Source organism: Sciurus carolinensis, chromosome 3 (assembly GCF_902686445.1).
Source record: "Sciurus carolinensis chromosome 3, mSciCar1.2, whole genome shotgun sequence".
NCBI classification, from domain to species: Eukaryota; Metazoa; Chordata; class Mammalia; order Rodentia; family Sciuridae; genus Sciurus; species Sciurus carolinensis.
In genome coordinates this window covers 6384193-6400734 of record NC_062215.1, presented here as the reverse complement: position 1 = coordinate 6400734, position 16542 = coordinate 6384193, and the positions used below count along the sequence as shown (strand labels likewise).

At 43.8% G+C, this 16542-nt stretch overlaps 1 protein-coding gene across 5 annotated transcripts in view; it reads right to left on the bottom strand.

The window, feature by feature from the left end:
• Positions 1 to 1318: 1318 nt before the first annotated feature.
• The window catches only part of LOC124980877 (CMRF35-like molecule 1), a 147271-nt gene continuing 132047 nt past the window's right edge, over positions 1319 to 16542 (bottom strand). For 2 of the 5 annotated variants that reach the window (XM_047546894.1, XM_047546895.1), the window contains exons 3-5: positions 7687 to 8028; positions 5443 to 5560; positions 1319 to 3408 (exon numbers count right to left, since the gene is read on the bottom strand). In XM_047546894.1, the coding sequence (XP_047402850.1) occupies positions 3288 to 3408; positions 5443 to 5560; positions 7687 to 8028 (581 nt within the window). In that variant the 3' untranslated portion in view covers positions 1319 to 3287. Of the gene's footprint in view, positions 3409 to 5442; positions 5561 to 5605; positions 5686 to 5743; positions 8029 to 16542 lie in introns of those variants that run through there. The other 3 variants (XM_047546898.1, XM_047546901.1, XM_047546900.1) reach the window with 3 other exon arrangements.

The following is a 16542-nucleotide window of genomic DNA, read 5'->3' as shown; positions in this document are numbered from 1 at the left end:
GGTCTGTACAGCAAAGCTTATTCTGTAACCAAAACTGCTCTCTGTGTGGATATTGCCCTGAGCTTTGTGTGATGCCCACCAGATTCCTGCTCAAAGTTGCTAGATAAAACCGAGCTCTACAATCAGAGAGATGTTTTCCTCTTGTGGGAAATTAAGACATGCTACCCCTAACTGTCTTCTTTCTTGTAATTTTGAGATGACTTTTCAGAGGGGCCAGACAGAAGTAGCTCTTAAAAACTGATCTTTCATGGGGGGGTTTGCATCTGTGAAGAAAATCCAGGGCAGTAAACACAGGTGCAAACAGGCGTCCACTGAGGCCCCTTATCTGCCCTCTCTGGATCCATCCAGACTACTACAGGATGCACATGCTCTTCTGAAGGGAGAGCAGGTGCCAAGGAGTCATGGGCAGGACACTAATGGCATCTGAGATTCCTGCCCTGCCTTGCCCCTTTCCCCACCTCCCAAACACACCCAGCCAGGACATTGGTGTCTCAACCTGGACAAACATCTCACAGGTGTGCAGGCCCCACTGTAAGGTGGCCCATTGTTTTAGTCAGCTACTTCACCACTGTGACTAAAAGATCCAACCAGCACAATTATAGAGGAGGAAAGGTTTATTTGCGGGCTCACAGGTTCAGAGGTCTCAATCCATAGACAGCAGGTCTCCAGATGAGGCAGGACATCATGGCAGAAGAGTATGGCAGAGGGAAGCAGCTCACATGGTGATCAGGAAACAGAGAAAGAGGTCTCTACTTGCCAGACACAAATATATACCCCAAAGCCACACCCCAATTCCCACCTCCTCCAGCCACACCCTGTCAGCCTTCAGTTATCAGTTAATCCCTATCAGGGGATTAATTCATGGATTGGGTTAAGACTCTCACAACCCAATCATGTCTCCTCTGAACTGTCTTGCATTGTCTCACACGTGAGCTTTTGGGGGACATCTTACATCCAAACCATAACAGAAGAGAGTAAAAATATCGTGCATACAAAAAATACTATACTAACAAAACCAGTCCCGGGAAGAGGAGGAGAGGGGGTGGAGGTTAAGAAGGAAAGGTCCTCTTTCATAGCACATCTTCAGAGCTGAGGCATATGTTAAAGATGCTAACGGGGGACTCTGAAAAGGGCATCTGCACAAGGGACACGAACATGGGCACGGGCATCAGAGTCTGGCAAAGGGAAGAAGACTCTGGAGGGTTGGCTCAGAGAGGGGTGGTTGAACCCAGGAAGGGTGGAGCTGGGGTCTGGATAATAACTATAATTTTACCATCTCTATCTGAGTGAGCCTTTATCTTTGAACCTGTGGATTTCCTTCCTGGCACTTAACTGGGCCGTTTTTTTTTTTTTTTTTTTTTTTTTTTTGTCTATTTTGGGGCTTAGACTTGAACAGGGCCTGGTACTTAGTAGACACCCTGTGTTTGTTGAGTGAACGAGGGGCTGAGCAAACAGGGGCCTGGCCTGGGTGCAGAGACTGGCCGGAGCGGGGCCATGGGGTGGTCTGGACTAATGTTTCCTGAAGGAGCAGCAGTGTCTGTCCCACTGGGCAGGGGACCCTGGCAGGTGGCACTGGGGACCCAGCCCCTGCTTTGGCCACATTGAGCATGGGCTCAGTCACAGGCTGTATGGAGCAGAGACAGCAGGAGTGGCAGCCAAAGGCAAGGCAAACCAGGTGGAGCGTGACAGGAGAGTGGGGAGGAGAGCTTCAGAGACAGAGGCTCCGTGAAGGAAGTACCAGCGGTGCCCCAGGTGCCAGGACAGCCAGTGTGATGCGAATCTGTGTCACTTGGTCAGGCCACGGGACGCAGGCATTTGTCCATCACCGGGCTGGGTGTGGCTGTGAGGCATGTTTGAGAAGTAGACATTCAAACCAGTAGACGTCGAGGCTAGGCAAGGGCTCTACCACTGAGGCACAGTCCCAGGCCCCGGTACACGTTGGGCCAGGGACGTTACCCCATAATGCAGGCGGGCCTCATCCGGCCAGTTACAGGCCTTGAGAGGAAACCGACCGAGGTGCCCCATGAAGAGGAGATGCTGCCTCCGGACGGTCCTCCTGCTCCACCTGCAGCAGCGACTCTCCCTGGCTCCCCAGCCTGCAGCCGGCCTTGCCGCCTCCACCATCACTCCTTAGCTGACCCCTCTTGCCATACAGGTACCAGGTGTCCATCCTACTGCTTGGGCTTCTCTGGAGAACCCCGACTCCCTTACAGCTTCTAGAAGGGAGCTGCAACATCACAGCCTCCCTCCCACTGTGCCCTAGAATGTCCTTCCTGGCCAGGGCCCTGAGGCTTCTGCCCCTGACTGGCTGTGCCTTCTCCATAGTGACCTCCTTCCAAGAAGTACAAGTCCAGGAGGTGGACCTGAGATAAGGAAATCTTTTCTCCTGATAAAGTAGCTCACCAGCCTCACTTTCTGAACAGTCAACCCCGGAAGCTTCACCCATTCAGTGGAACCTTAGTCTGGGCTCATTTGAAAGGATACACAGCTGTGTCCCAGCCTTGCCCCTCCCTCCCGCTGCCCCAAGCCCACCACGCCTGGATCTGCTGTAGATCCAGCCTCTGACTCGTGGTTCTGCCACAGTTCCCAAAATGTGCCACTCAAGCCGGGTGTAGTGGCACATGCCTGTGATTCCAGCGATTCAGGAGGCGAGGCAGGATCGCAACCTCACAGCCAGCCTCAGCAACTTAGGGAAACCCTGCCTCAAAATAAAAAATAAAAGGGTTGGGGGTGTGACTCAGTGGCTAAGCACCCCTGGGTTCAATCCCCAGGATCAAAAAAAAAAAGTGCATTATCAAGCGGGTCATTGCTACGGGTCATTGTTACCAAAATGTGCGGCTCATCTTCCAAGAGCAGCAGTGTAACTGCTCAAAAGAGGGAAGAAAGCATGAAGAGATTGACAGGAGTGTCAGTAGGCAGGGTGTGGTGTCTGATCTTCACTCATTCAGGTCCCGTTGGTTGGAGTCCAGAACCGTGTGGAATGCAAAGAAAGGTCCATTAATGCCACAGGTGACCCACACTTGAGATGACATGTGACCTCCGAGGAACTGGGGGCCCAGGGGAAGCATCGTCTCTGCCCGCACTTCCCACGTCCTTGGCCGCCCCCGGTGTCGCAGCTGCAGAAGCAGGGACCAGAGGCTGCTCCCTGAAGCTGCCTGAGTGGCCTCAACCAGTCACTGCTGACCGCATCACCTCCTCACAGACACGTTCTCTCTCTTCTACTGGAGGGTCTTTGTCTCTGGACAGGCATCGAGGGCACCAGGGCTACTGGTTCTCATCTGCTGACTTTACCTCCTCCCGGAGCATCTCTGAGGCCTGTTCACCCAGAGGACAGCACAGAGCATGCTCAGGAGCAGGGGCACCTCCAGGAAGACCAGGAGCAGGAAGTAGGTGCTGCTGAACAGGGACCTGTGGGAAAAAGAACACAGGAAATAAGCTGCCGCCTGGGGCAGGGGTCTGCAGCCTTCCAGCCGTCCCTGTGCCCAGATCCGGGGTTCCAGCAGCCAGGTGAGGGCCAGCCTGGAAGCAGCAGGCTGGTCCCCTAGAGCGGTGCAGTCCTGCTGCCCACAGGATATCCCCCACCCCCGTAAGCTTGGCCTGAAGCCATTTCCCTTTCCTGTCCACCACCAGCCTGCCTGGGACCTGGCCTCCCCCAGCTCCCTTCACCTAGTCTTCCCCAGCCAGGCTGAGGCTTGGCTTCTCCACCCAGATGGCCCTCCCCATCCTCGTTGCTGCCTGGGTCCCATCTGAGGTCACATCTTCGGAGGCTTGTGGGACACCACACCTGGGAATCATTTACCTCTGCTCTGACCCTCTGTCCCATGGATTGACACCTGGCCCTGCAGGCCTTTGTTGCTCCCTCTGGGTCTGTAAGGCCCTGAATGTTATTAATCCTCAATCCCCCACCTTCTTCACCACTCTCCACACCCTTCATAGGTCCTAATCCCCTGGGGCCATCTTTGTTTCTTCCCTCAGTCCAATAGGAGTTTATCCTCAGCTCATGGATAGATTTGAAAAATCTGAAGGATCCCCAACTTCAGAATGCTGGCTGAGTCCTCGATTAGAGTGCATGTGTTCCTGAGAGATGAGGGAGAGGCCACTAGGCAGCCGTAGATCAAATGCCCTTGAATGCCCTGGGGCAGTGTGCTCTTTCCCATGGCTCCGCACTCTGGTCTCTTGCCCTCTGTCTCTCAGCAGCGAAAATTCCGTACATTTACACAAAAGCACTTCCAAAACACAAAGGAGGAAACCGACCAAACAAACAAAAACAATCAAAGATCTGGGCACACTGGCAAATGTCTATAAATCCCAGCAGCTCAGGAGCCTGAGGCAGAAGGACTGCAAGTTCAAGACCAGCCTCGGCTATTTATAGAGGGACTAAGAACTCTGTGAGACCCTGTCTCAAAATTAAAAAAATAAAAATGACTGGGGATGTGACTTAGTGGTTGAGTGCCCCTGGGTTCAATCCCTGGTACCAAAAAAAAAAAAAAAAGTCAAAGTCACAGCAAGGAGGCCTACACCAGCTCCCAAGGTGGAGTTCTTCAGACGTATTTGCCTAAATCAGGAGAGTAGGAGGAACAGAGTAGACTGGAGAGGGAACCAGACAAGGCAAGGAGCTGCAGAAAGGGACTTCTGCATTGGCTCGGAAGGAGCAGGGGGTTTGTGTTCAGCTGTGACCTTGACCGGGGCTTGACTGCAGCAGCTGTGATGGAGTTAAACTGGGAGAGCTATCAGATGCGGGCTTCCTTTGGAGATCTTCCAGGGAGGTAAGCATCAGACTGGCCCCCAGGGCCCTCTGCCATGAGTCAGCGAGCCGAACTTCCAGCTCCCCATCCCTCCCCCTCTGCGTTTCCCTCACCTCCACTCTGGTGCTTGGGAGAGGTGGGCTGGTCAGTGAGACCTGCCAGGAGCAGATGGGAGAGGAGTCTCCTGCAGCCCACTACCTGCCAAACTGTAAGTCTCTTGTCCCCAAGGGGCCAAGTTGGAGAGAGACCAGAGGCCCATGCTCAGTCTCCACTCCTGCCACCCAGTGAAAGACTTGGCCTTCGTGCGTGATCAGTGGGAAATCTTACCATGCTCCAAGGTGAACTGAAGTTGGAGGAACCACCTCAGATTTCACAGTGACTCTACTGACGTGAGGGTATATCAGAGGGACCATGTGGGGGTGCCATCCTGAGTACACCCACAAGATACAGTGACCAGGTTTAGCACGTGAAAGTACAGGATGCTCAGGTAAAGTCGGTATCCAGATAAACAACATGTACTTTTTAGTGTTAGTATGTCCCATTAAACACTTGGGTTCCCTTATGCTAAAGCATTATTTATTGCTTGTCTGAATTCCAGGATTCCTGGGCATGCTATATTAAATCTGAAAACCCTCCCAGAGGAGAAGCCACAGGGCCAGGCCAGCAAGAAAGGACAGCAGGATCCAGCTCCACTTACCACTTGAGGGGATTGGTGGTGTGAGTCACTGGTGGGTTGCCGGTCTTCTCAGTGATTGAAGATATGAAAGCCGGACTTGGCACTGTGGTTGTCCTTACTGTCCCTGGGTTTCCTGTGGCTAAACAAGGCCAAACAGAGCTCACTCCTTCCATGAACAGCCCAGCTCTGGATGTGGCCTAAAGCATTCTTCACTTGAGAATTAAGGAGTTTCTCCTTTGGCCACTAGGACCCTTTGACTGTCATCTAAAATATTACAGTAGTTCTTTAATAAAGAAAACAATTTGATGACCACACAAGAGATTCTGAGGACCAAGCTCAGGAAGCGAGATATGATAATCAGTTACAGCCCTGTTTGGTACTGCTGAATACACTCGGGCATTTTGTGGTCTCTAGGCCAGACTAGCTCTTTCTGAGTCTCTGCCTGGGCTGAAGCTAGCTCACTGCCACCTGTTCAGAGGTGACACAACCTGCTGAGCTGGTCCCCTTTCCTCAGCCTCCTCTGGGAAACCCAGGCTTCCTGGCACTGAGGGTTGGGTGCCAGAGGACGGGACCAAGTGCCATTCTCTTTTATCTTTCCTTTCCCATCCTTTCCTATCTTCCAACAGCTTCGTCACGTCCCCATCCCTTCTGCAGTGAGTCTGGTGCTTGTGGAGGTCCAGCCTCCACTGTGGTGCCAATACCCGCTGCACCACACTGTTCTCACCCCTGCTGAGCTTCTAGAACAATCTGAACATAAAAGATCACATCACATTTGGCTCTTTTTTTTTTTTTTTTTGATGATATCATCTTTCCATATTAGATCCAGGCATGATTGGCATATAATAAACTGTAAATGTTTGAAGTATACAATTGTTAAGTTGAGGATACATTCACCTGGTCACACCACCACTCGATCAAGATAGTGAACACATCCAAGATACCCAAAGCTTCCTCAGTAATACCCTCTTTCCTATGCTGTCCCCAGGTGTTGTGGATTGAAAATCATTGAATCCATACAACGCCTTGTACCTCCGAATGGAACAGTATTTGGAGACAGAGCCTTCGAAGAGGCCACATAGGTAGGACACATAGGATGGGCCCTAATCCAGGCTGGCTGATTTCCTCAGAAGAGGAGATTAGAACCCATGGAGAGATCCCAGATCCCTTCTGTGCAAACTCAGAAGGATGACCACGCACAAGGACAGCAAGAGGGTGGCTCTTTGTATGAGCATCCTCAGGCGATCCCACACCTGATCTTGGACTTCCAACCTCTAAAATGGTGAGGGATGTTTCTGTTGTCTCAACCACCCGGATTGTGGCATGGCAGCTAAGCAAACTAACACAACGGAAACCACTGATCTGCTTCCTGAGATTATCCATGAGTCTGCACTGTCTAGAATTTTATGTTACATGCAATGAAACAGAATGTTCCAGAAGGCCTTCACTTCAGGCAAGTTCTGAAGATTCAATAATGGGGTCACCTTCCTCCTGGGCGTTGTCAGGATTCAGAGACAATGCCTGCTCCCCACTGTGCCAGTAAACATGCTCAGAGGTTCCAGGCATGGGCTCTGGTGACTGTGCGGCTCTTCATGCCCCTAGACTCCTGCCAGCTAGTGTGCCTAAGGGCAGGACCACAGACTCAACAGGAAACGCCTTCAGACCCAGGCCCTGGGACCCTGGTGGAACCTCCCAGGAGTGCCTGCATTCTGGAGGATTCAGAACCAGACTCATTAAGCCAGAGGCATGAAAGACTCCCAGCAGGACTTCCAGCACCAGGAGAGCAGCAGTCTGTGAGGCCTTGCCAGGCCTCGGGGGTCAGAGCAGCAGCACTCTGACTGTCTACGTGGGGCTTCTCTCACCCCAGGGTCGCCCCAGGGTCAGATGCAGAGTCGGGGTAAGAACAGCACCTGTGAAGGTTCAGCCCAAAGAGCAGGGCACCCCTGGACACTGAGGTCCCAGGAAAGCAATAGCAGGGGCGTCTCTCCAGACCAAGAGCTGAAACTGGGGACCATCACCTTGACCTTTATTGGCTCAGACTCAGGACTGGGCTATGCAGAGGGAACAGTGTCTGAGTGGCCTGCTGACTTCCTGCAGGAGGTTCCAGGATCCAGGGGCATCTAAGAGAAGCCCGCCCCTCCCCAATCCCAAGCGTTCACTCGGGATTCTGTGAGACCTGGGGACTCAAGTCCCCTCTGTGACAGGTCACTCTGAGTGACGGTTAATTCACTTGAGTGGGACCTTGGGGACAAATCAACACACTGTTACCTGGGTCGACATTCACATTAACTTGAAACCTATAGTCAATTCCAGTCCTCTCAATTGCACACCAGTAAAAGCCAGTGTCTTCTCTCCTGAGGTCCACCATGGTCACCATGAACGTGAGCTTTTCCTGATCATCCCTGATGGACACACGGTCCTTCTTCACCTCCTGCTCTGACCCAGTGGTGATAACAAGGACTCTGCAGGAACTCCACTGAGCTCCTCCACACCAGTACTTGCGGTGGGTCTTCCACTTTGAGGTGTAATTACACTGCACAGTCAGTGAGCCCCGCTCTGGGCCACTCTCAGTCTTTGGACCAGTGACTTCACTCTGAGCAGTGGAGTAGCCTGGAAAACACAAATCCAAGTAGCTGTCACTTCCAACCCCAAGGGCGTGGCCAGAGTCCTGCACTGGGAAGAGTTCCCAAATCCAAGTGCATCATGAATTGAGTAGTGGTCAAGGAGGGATCCGCCTTCCAGGAGACAGACCTGCCTACTCTAACATGCCGCTGGGCCGCAGGCTCAGGAAGGTCACTGACGAGCCCAGGACACCTCTCTCAAGAAACCAATGGCACCACAGCAAGCATGGCTTCTGTCCTTCACCCCTCTCTGCCTCCCATGGCCAATGAACCATTGTTTTTTATTGTAAGTACTATCCATTGTATGGATGGTCCACAAGTATTTTAATACATTCACATATTGGTGGACATTTGGGTTGTTCCCAGTTTGGACTATTACAAATAAAACGACTATAAATGTCCTTATACAAACCTGTGGGTAGACATAATGCTGTTATTTCGAGTATGTGGTTTTCATTCACCTTTCCACTGAATAATGTTGTTGAGGATTTTTTTTTTCCTTGTACCAGGGATTGAACAGGATCCTCCTGCCTTAGCCTCCCAAATTGCTGGGATTACAGGTGTGCTCCACCACACCCAGTTATGTTGAACATCTTTTCATGAATTTATTTACCATCCAAATATAGTCTTTGGTAAAGTGTCTATTCAAATCTTTAACCCATTTTTATTGAGTTATTTGTTTTCTTATTATTGAAGTTTGAGACTTCTTTTTATTCTGGAACAAATTATTTATCAGATTGCACTAGTTATCTATTGCTGCGTAACAAGTTACCAAGAAACTTAGTGGTACATCAAACATTTATTATCTCACAGTTTCTTCAGTTCAGGAAGCTGGACATGGAAGCTTGGAAGCTTGACTAGGGCCCCTGGCTCATGGAGTTGTGGCCAAGGTGTCAGCCAGCGGGGGATTCAGATGCCTCAAGGAGGAGGATCTACTTGAAAGCTCACTCATGTGGGTTTTAGCAGGTCTCAGGTTCCCTCTGACTATTGGCCAGGTGACAGTTCCTTGACACTCAGGCTTCCCCACAGGGCTACTGACAACATGGCAGCTTGAGTCTGACAGAGAGCAGGGTCCAGGAGAAGACAATGCGAGTGGGCAAGTGAGATGGAAGCTACAGCCTTTTTGTAATCTAATCTCAAAATCGATAGCCCGCCAACTGTTCCATACTCTATTCACCAGAATCAAGTTACCAGGTCCAGCCCACAATCGGGAAGAAATCACACCAGGCTGAGTGCCCAGAGGTGAGGATCCCTGGATCCTCCTTCAAGGCACACAGCTTCTGCAGCTACCTCCCAAATGATTTCTCCTAGTCTCATTATATTCTCTTAATGCTTTTTACCAAAGAGTGGAAGTTCTAATGTTGACAAAGTCCAATTTATCAGTCTTACAGATTGTACTTTTGGTGTGAGACCTAGGGAAAAAAATGTACCCAACTCAGTACTTCAAAGAGTGTATATATATATATATATATATTTTTTGGTTTTGGTTTTTTGTTGGTTTTTTGTTTTGTTTTGTTTTGTTTTATTTTGGTACCAGAGGTTGAATCTAGAAGTGTTTAACCACTGAGCAATATCCCCAGCCCTTTTTATACTTTATTCAGAGACAGGGTCTTGCTAAGTTGCTCAGGGCCTTGCTAAATGGCTCAGGCTGGCTTTGACCTGGCGATCCTCCAGCCTCAGCCTCCCTAGCGGCTGGGATTTCTTCCCTGTTTTATTATGGAAGTTTTGTGGTTTGGAGTTTTACATCTAGATCTGTGATCTACTTTGAACTAACTTTTGTGAATAATCTAAGGTATGGGTTAAAATCCATTTTTTACATAGGGATACCAGCACAATTTGTCGACAGGATCATCATTTTTTTTCTTTCTTTTTTTTTTCATATCAATGTTTTTGTCATTGAGATGTTATTATTTGTAAGCCAAGATAACCTAATTACCATTATAAATTTAAAGGAAGGAGTCTCTTGATATTAACCACTCTATTAGAGAGCCAACTCCTCTTTATTTTTTAAATTAACCCAGAAGGACTTTGTGGCATTAGTATTAAAGTTAAAACCAGATTTATCCATGTACTGAACTAAAAAATGTAGTTGAAATGCCATTATGTATTGCAGTGTCATTCCATATGTGTGCTCCAGTTCACAATCCTGTGTCAGTTTAATCCCTGCCATGTTATTTCTGTTGCTTTTTATAAAAAAAAATATTTGATCTATTTGGTTATACACAATAGTAGAATGCATTTCAATGGAACCACCTTTGACCCAGTTATCCCACTCCTCAGTTTATGCCTAAAGGACTTAAATCAGCATACTACAGTAACAGACACATCAATGTTTATAGCAGCTCATTTACAATAGCTAAACTATGGAACTAACCTAGATGCCCTTCAACAGATGAATGGATAAAGAAAATGTGGTGTGTATATATATATGATGGAATATTACTCAGCTTTAAAGAAGAATGAAATTCTCTAAATGGATGGAGTGAGAGAATATCATGCTAGGTGAAATAAGAGAACCCACAAAAACCAAGACTGAATGGTTTCTCAGATATGCAGATGCTAATTCACAATAAGGGGGAGATAGGGAAGAAGAGAGGTACTTTGAATTAGGTAGAGGGGAGTGAAGGGAGAGGAAGGGGTATGGGGGAAGGAATGATAGTAGAGTGAAACAGATTATTGCCTCATGTACATATATGACTGCATGACCAATGTGATCGTACAATATGTACCATCAGAAAAATGAGAAATTATACTCCATTGACGTATGATCTATCAAAATGTGTAAATGCATTCTAATGTCATATACAACTAATTAGACCAAATTAAAAATTTTAAAAACAAAAAAAGAATGTATTTTCATCATTTTTTTCATTTAATTGCCTTACAGCATTGCCTATATGTATGTGTGTGGGGTGTACCTCCATCCAGATTCCCTGTTCTGGTACACCTTGATCTATTTTTCTATCTGACACCAATACTGACATTAGGATGATAGCTTTAAGTCTAGAAATTAGAGAGTGGATGTCTTCCAACTTTGTCCTTCTTTTTCAAAGTTATTTTAACTATTCCAGGTCCTTTATATTCCCACATCAGTTTTAGAATCAGCCTATCAATCTATACCAAAAAAAAAAAAAAAAAAAAGGAAAGGAAAGAAAAGAAATCCTGCTAGGATTTTGAGGGGTTGCATTGGATATACAAGTCAATTGTCTTTTTAGCAATGTTGAACCTTACAAGTCATACACAAGATAAGTTTCTTCATTTATTTAGGTTTTCTTTAGTTTCTCTCAGCGTCATTGTATAGTTTTGCCATTTAGGTTTTGCTCTTTTGTAGGTTTATCCTTAAAGAGTTCATATTTTTATGTTATTATAAGTGGTATTTTAAAATCTCAATTTCTGCTCAGTTATTACTTATATATAGGTATCAATTGATACCTGCAGCCTGGGGAGACTCTCTCTCTGGTTCTAGTAGTTATCTTTAGAGAGGGGGATATTTCAAGGGTTTTCTGAATGGATAATCATGTTGTCTGCTGCTCAAGAGAGTTTTATTTCTTCATTCCATCTGGATGTCATATATGAGTAAGTTCTTAAAAAATCTTAGTGCTGTCTAGAAACTCCACTACAATGTAGAATAGAAGTGGTGGAAGAAAGCATTCCTGATGTTAGGGAAGAAAGCATTTGGTCCATTACCTTTTGTAATTGCCCTTCATTAGGTTGAAAATATTTCCTTCTTGCCAAGAGTTTTTCTTGATCTTTTGTTTGTTTTGTTTTGGTTTTTGTTTAAATCAGAAACAGAGTTGGATTTTATCAAATGCCTTCTCTGTGTCTATTGAGATGATCGTATGAGTTTTATTTTGTAGTGTGCTTGATTTACACTGATTAATTTTTGAAGGTCACTCCCAGGATAAACCTACTTGGTCATGATGCTTTATTCCTTTACATACTATTGAATTCAATTCGCTAAAATTTTCCTTAGGAATTTTGCAATTTCATTTATGCAAACATTCACATAAATATTTGCCTGTGATGTCTTGGTCCATTTTTTGTATCAGGTTAACGGTGGCCTTGTTGATCTTGAGTTTCTAGAGTTTTATAGAATTGCTATTGTCTGGGCCTTAAATTTGAATTCTCTGGCATACCATCTGAGCCCAGAGTGTTTGGTTTTGTTGTTTTGTTTCTGTTTTGTGGGAAGGTTGTAAATCATAAATTCTGTCATTTACAGATAGAGTTATTTCAGTTATCTATTTCTTCCTGAGTGACTTTGATAGTTTGTGCCTTTCAAAGATTTTTTCCATTTCATCTAAGGTGGTAAATATGTAAATTACTTATGATATTTCCTTATTGTTCTTTTTACATCTGTAAATTCTGTTGTAATTCCACTTTTTCTCATTTTTGATATTAGCAATTTATTTTTTCTCTCCTTTTTTTCCTGGTCACTATGACTAGAAGTTTATCAGTGTGTTTGTATCTTATCACTGAAATGGCATTTCATTTCATTGACTTTTTTCTATTGATTTTCTGTTTTCTATTTCATTGATTTTTTTTTTTACTCTGATCTTCCTTAACTCTTTCCTGGTGCTTACTTGGGGCTTCATCTTATTTTCTTTTTGTAGTTTCTTAAGCTAAGGTAACCTTTCTTCTTTTCCAACAGTCATCTTTAGTTATTTACTACACTAGTTAAGTACTACACTAGTAGCATCTCACTGTCTTAGCACATTCAGGCTCCTATAACAAATTGCCATGAACTTGGTGGCTTATAAACAAGATAAATTTATTTCTTACAATCCTAGAGCCTGAGAAGTCTAAACTAAAGGCACAAGCAGATTTGTTGTCTGATAAGGTTTGTTCAGAGGTTCGTAGTCACTGGGATTATAGGCATGCACAACTGTACCTTGTTTAGTAAGATTGATTTATTTATTTTACTACTGGGGCTTGAACCCAGGGGTACTTTGCCTCTGAGCTACATCCCCAGTCCTTTTAAACTTTTATCTTGCAACAGGGTCTTGCTAAGTTGCTGAAGCTGGCCTCAAACTTGCGATCCTCCTGCCTCAATCTCCTGGCTCTCTGGGATTACAGGCATGTGCCACTACGCCCGACTAGTAATCTTGGATTTTAACTGGAAACTGAATATTACTGATCAGTCTACCTAAAATCTCAAAACATCATAAACAAAGTAAATGAAAAGTGGGGAAAATATTTCATAACAGGCTTTAAATTCCTAAATGCAGAAGTAGATTTTAAATATCAATAAGAAAAAATGCATATCCTTGTGGTATGCCCATGTTGTAAGGGCACTGATCCATTCAGAGCCTTCATGACTTATCATACCTCAACGGCTCCACTGTATACTACCAACCCCTGGGTGGTTAGGATTCAACATCACATTTGGGGAGACACAAATTTTCTGGCCATATCTCCCACAAATTCTAATACGTTGTGTTTTTATTTCCACTCAATTAAAAAACTTTACAGTTTCCTTTTTTGTTTGTTTGGGGGTTTTAGAAGTGAGCTCTTTGGTTTTAAAATATTTGGGAACTTTCCAAGAACTTTTCTTTTATTCATTTCCAATTTAATTTTATTGTGATCAGAGAATGACTTAAATCCTTTTAAATTTATTGAGACAGGTTCATAATCCAGAATGTATATACCTTGGTAGATGTTTATTTGAAAAGCATATATATTCTGCTGTTGTGGAACAGACCATTAAACAGCATTAAGGGTAAGTTGACTGACAGTGCTGTTCAAACCTACTCCTTCTGACTGATTTTCTATTTGTTCTATCAACAACCAAGAAAGGAGAATTAAAAGGGCCATTTACCCCTTTATCCTTGAAGTTCTATCAGGTCTTGTTTCATGCATTTTGGAGCTCTATTATGAACTCTTTTAGTAGAAAAGTAGATAAGATTACTATGTTTTCTTGAATCTACCTCTAGATCTTTAAGAAATAAAAATATGAAATAATATTTTTGTCACTAGCAGAAGTCTTTGCTCTGTAATCCACTTTGGAATTAGTATACACATTCCAGCTTTTTAAAAACTATTGTTTACATGCTATAACTTTTCCCATTCTTTTAGTCTATTCATATCTTTATACCTAAAGTACGCTTCTTGTAGATAATAGAGATGGATCATCTAAGTTAGATTGAATTTGGTTTTAAATTTAGTCTTTCAATCTCTGGCATGTTTAGACATTTATATTTAATGTAATGATCTATATGGCTAGGTTTCTATCATATTACTATGGATTTTTTATTTATCTCATTTGTTCTTTGTTCCTTTTTTATTTTTCTGCCTTTTGGAATTTATTGAGTATTTTTCATGATTCTCATATCTTTGTTGGCATATCAACTATAACTCTTTGTTTTGTTATTTTACTGGCTGCTTAAGGTCTTATCATGTACATTTTTCAATAATAACCTCCAAATATAGCATAGCACTTCTTGTATAATAAACTCACAATCATATAATTCCATTTTCTCATTCTCACGTTTTATGCTGTCAATGACTTTTACTCACTACATGCTATAAATTACACAATACATGGTAGCTATTAAAAGAGAATTATCTTTTAGAGAAATTTTTAAAATAAAAAATACGATTCCATATATGCTTGAGTAAATGTCATTTTTAATATGCCATTAATCTCACCTGGTGTGTTTTTCCTCTCAGATATAGTTTTCAGTTTTAAAAGTCTGAAATGGGTCTTTTTATATTTTCCGTGTCTCCTAGACATTTGAAATACAGTTATCACACTGTTTTATCTCCTGCTGTGCTAAGTCTAACATCCATGTCAGTTCTAGGTTGGTTTAGGTTGTGATTCATCTCAGTATCAGTGGTATTTTCCTGATTTTTCACATAATCTTATCTCACAATCTTAGACTGTCTTGCACATGTTGTGATCTTCACCCTGTTATGTCAGGTATTTTTGTATTCCTATAAATCCTGAGATTTGTGCTGGGATGTAGTTAAAATTCTTGGAAGAGTTTGAATCTTTCAAGACTTGCTCTAAAGATCTATAAGGCCAATACTACCAAAAGCACTACACAGATTGAATGCAATTCCAATTAAAATCCCAATGACATACCTCATAGATATAGAGAAAGCAATCTTGAAATTCATTTGGAAAAATAAGACCCATAATAGCCAAGGCAATCCTTAGCAGGAAGAGTGAAGCATCACAATACCAAACCTTAAACTATGCTACAGAGCAATAGTAACAAAAACAGCATGGTATTGGCACCAAAATAGACAGGGAGACCAAAGGTACAGAATAGAAGACACAGAGACAAACCCACATAAATACAGTTATCTCATATTAGACAAAGGAGCCAAAAACATACAATGGAGAAATGATAGCCTCTTCAGCAAATGGTGCTGGGAAAACTGGAAATCCATATACAGCAAAATGAAATTAAACCCCTATCTCTCACCCTGTACAAAACTCAACTCAAAATGGATCAAGGACCCAGGAATTAGACCAGAGACCCTACACCAAATAGAAGAAGAAGTAGGTCCAAATCTTCATCATGTCGGCTTAGGACCAGACTTCCTTAACAAGACTCCCAAAGCACAAGAAATAAAAACAAGAATTAATAAATGGGATGGATTTGAACTAAAAAACTTTTTCTCACAAAAGAAACAATCAATAATGTAAAGAGAGAGCCTACAGAGAGAAAATCTTTACTACATGCACTTCAGATAGAACATTAATCTCCAGAATTTATAAAGAACTCAAAAAACCAAAAATACAAATAACCCAATCAATAAATGGACTAAGGAACTGAGCAGACACTTCACAGAAGAAGATATACAATCAATCAACAAATATATGAAAAAATGTTCAACATCTCTAGTAATAAGAGAAATGCAAATCAAAACTACCCTAAGATTTCATCTCACTCCAACTAGTATGACTTTTATCAAGAATACAAGCAACAATAGGTGCTGGTGAGGATGTGGGAGAAAAGGCACACTCATACATTGCCAGTGGGATAACAAATTGGAATCCCAAATTGGAAAGCAGTATGGAGATTCCTTAGAAAACTTGGAATGGAACCACAATTTGACCCAGCTATCCAACTCCTTGGCCTATACCCAAAGGATTTAAAATCAATGTTTATAGCAACTCAGTTCACAATAGCAAGATTGTGGAACCAACCTAGATGCTCTTCAATTGATAAATGAATAAAGAAACTGTGGTGTATATACACAATGGAATATTATTCAGCAATAAAGAAGAATAAAATTATGGCATTTGCAGGCAAATGAATGGAGTTGGAGAATACCATGCTAAGTGAAATAAGTCAATCCAAGAAACAAAGGCCAAATGTTTTCTCTGATAAGTGGATGCTGATACATAACCGGCGGGGGAGGGAAGAATGGAGAATCTTTGTATTGTGTAGAGGGAAATTAGGGGAAGGGAGGGGGCAAGGCGTAGGAAGGATGGAGAAATGAAACAGACCTCATTACCCTATGTACAAGTATGATTACACAAGTGGTGTGGCTC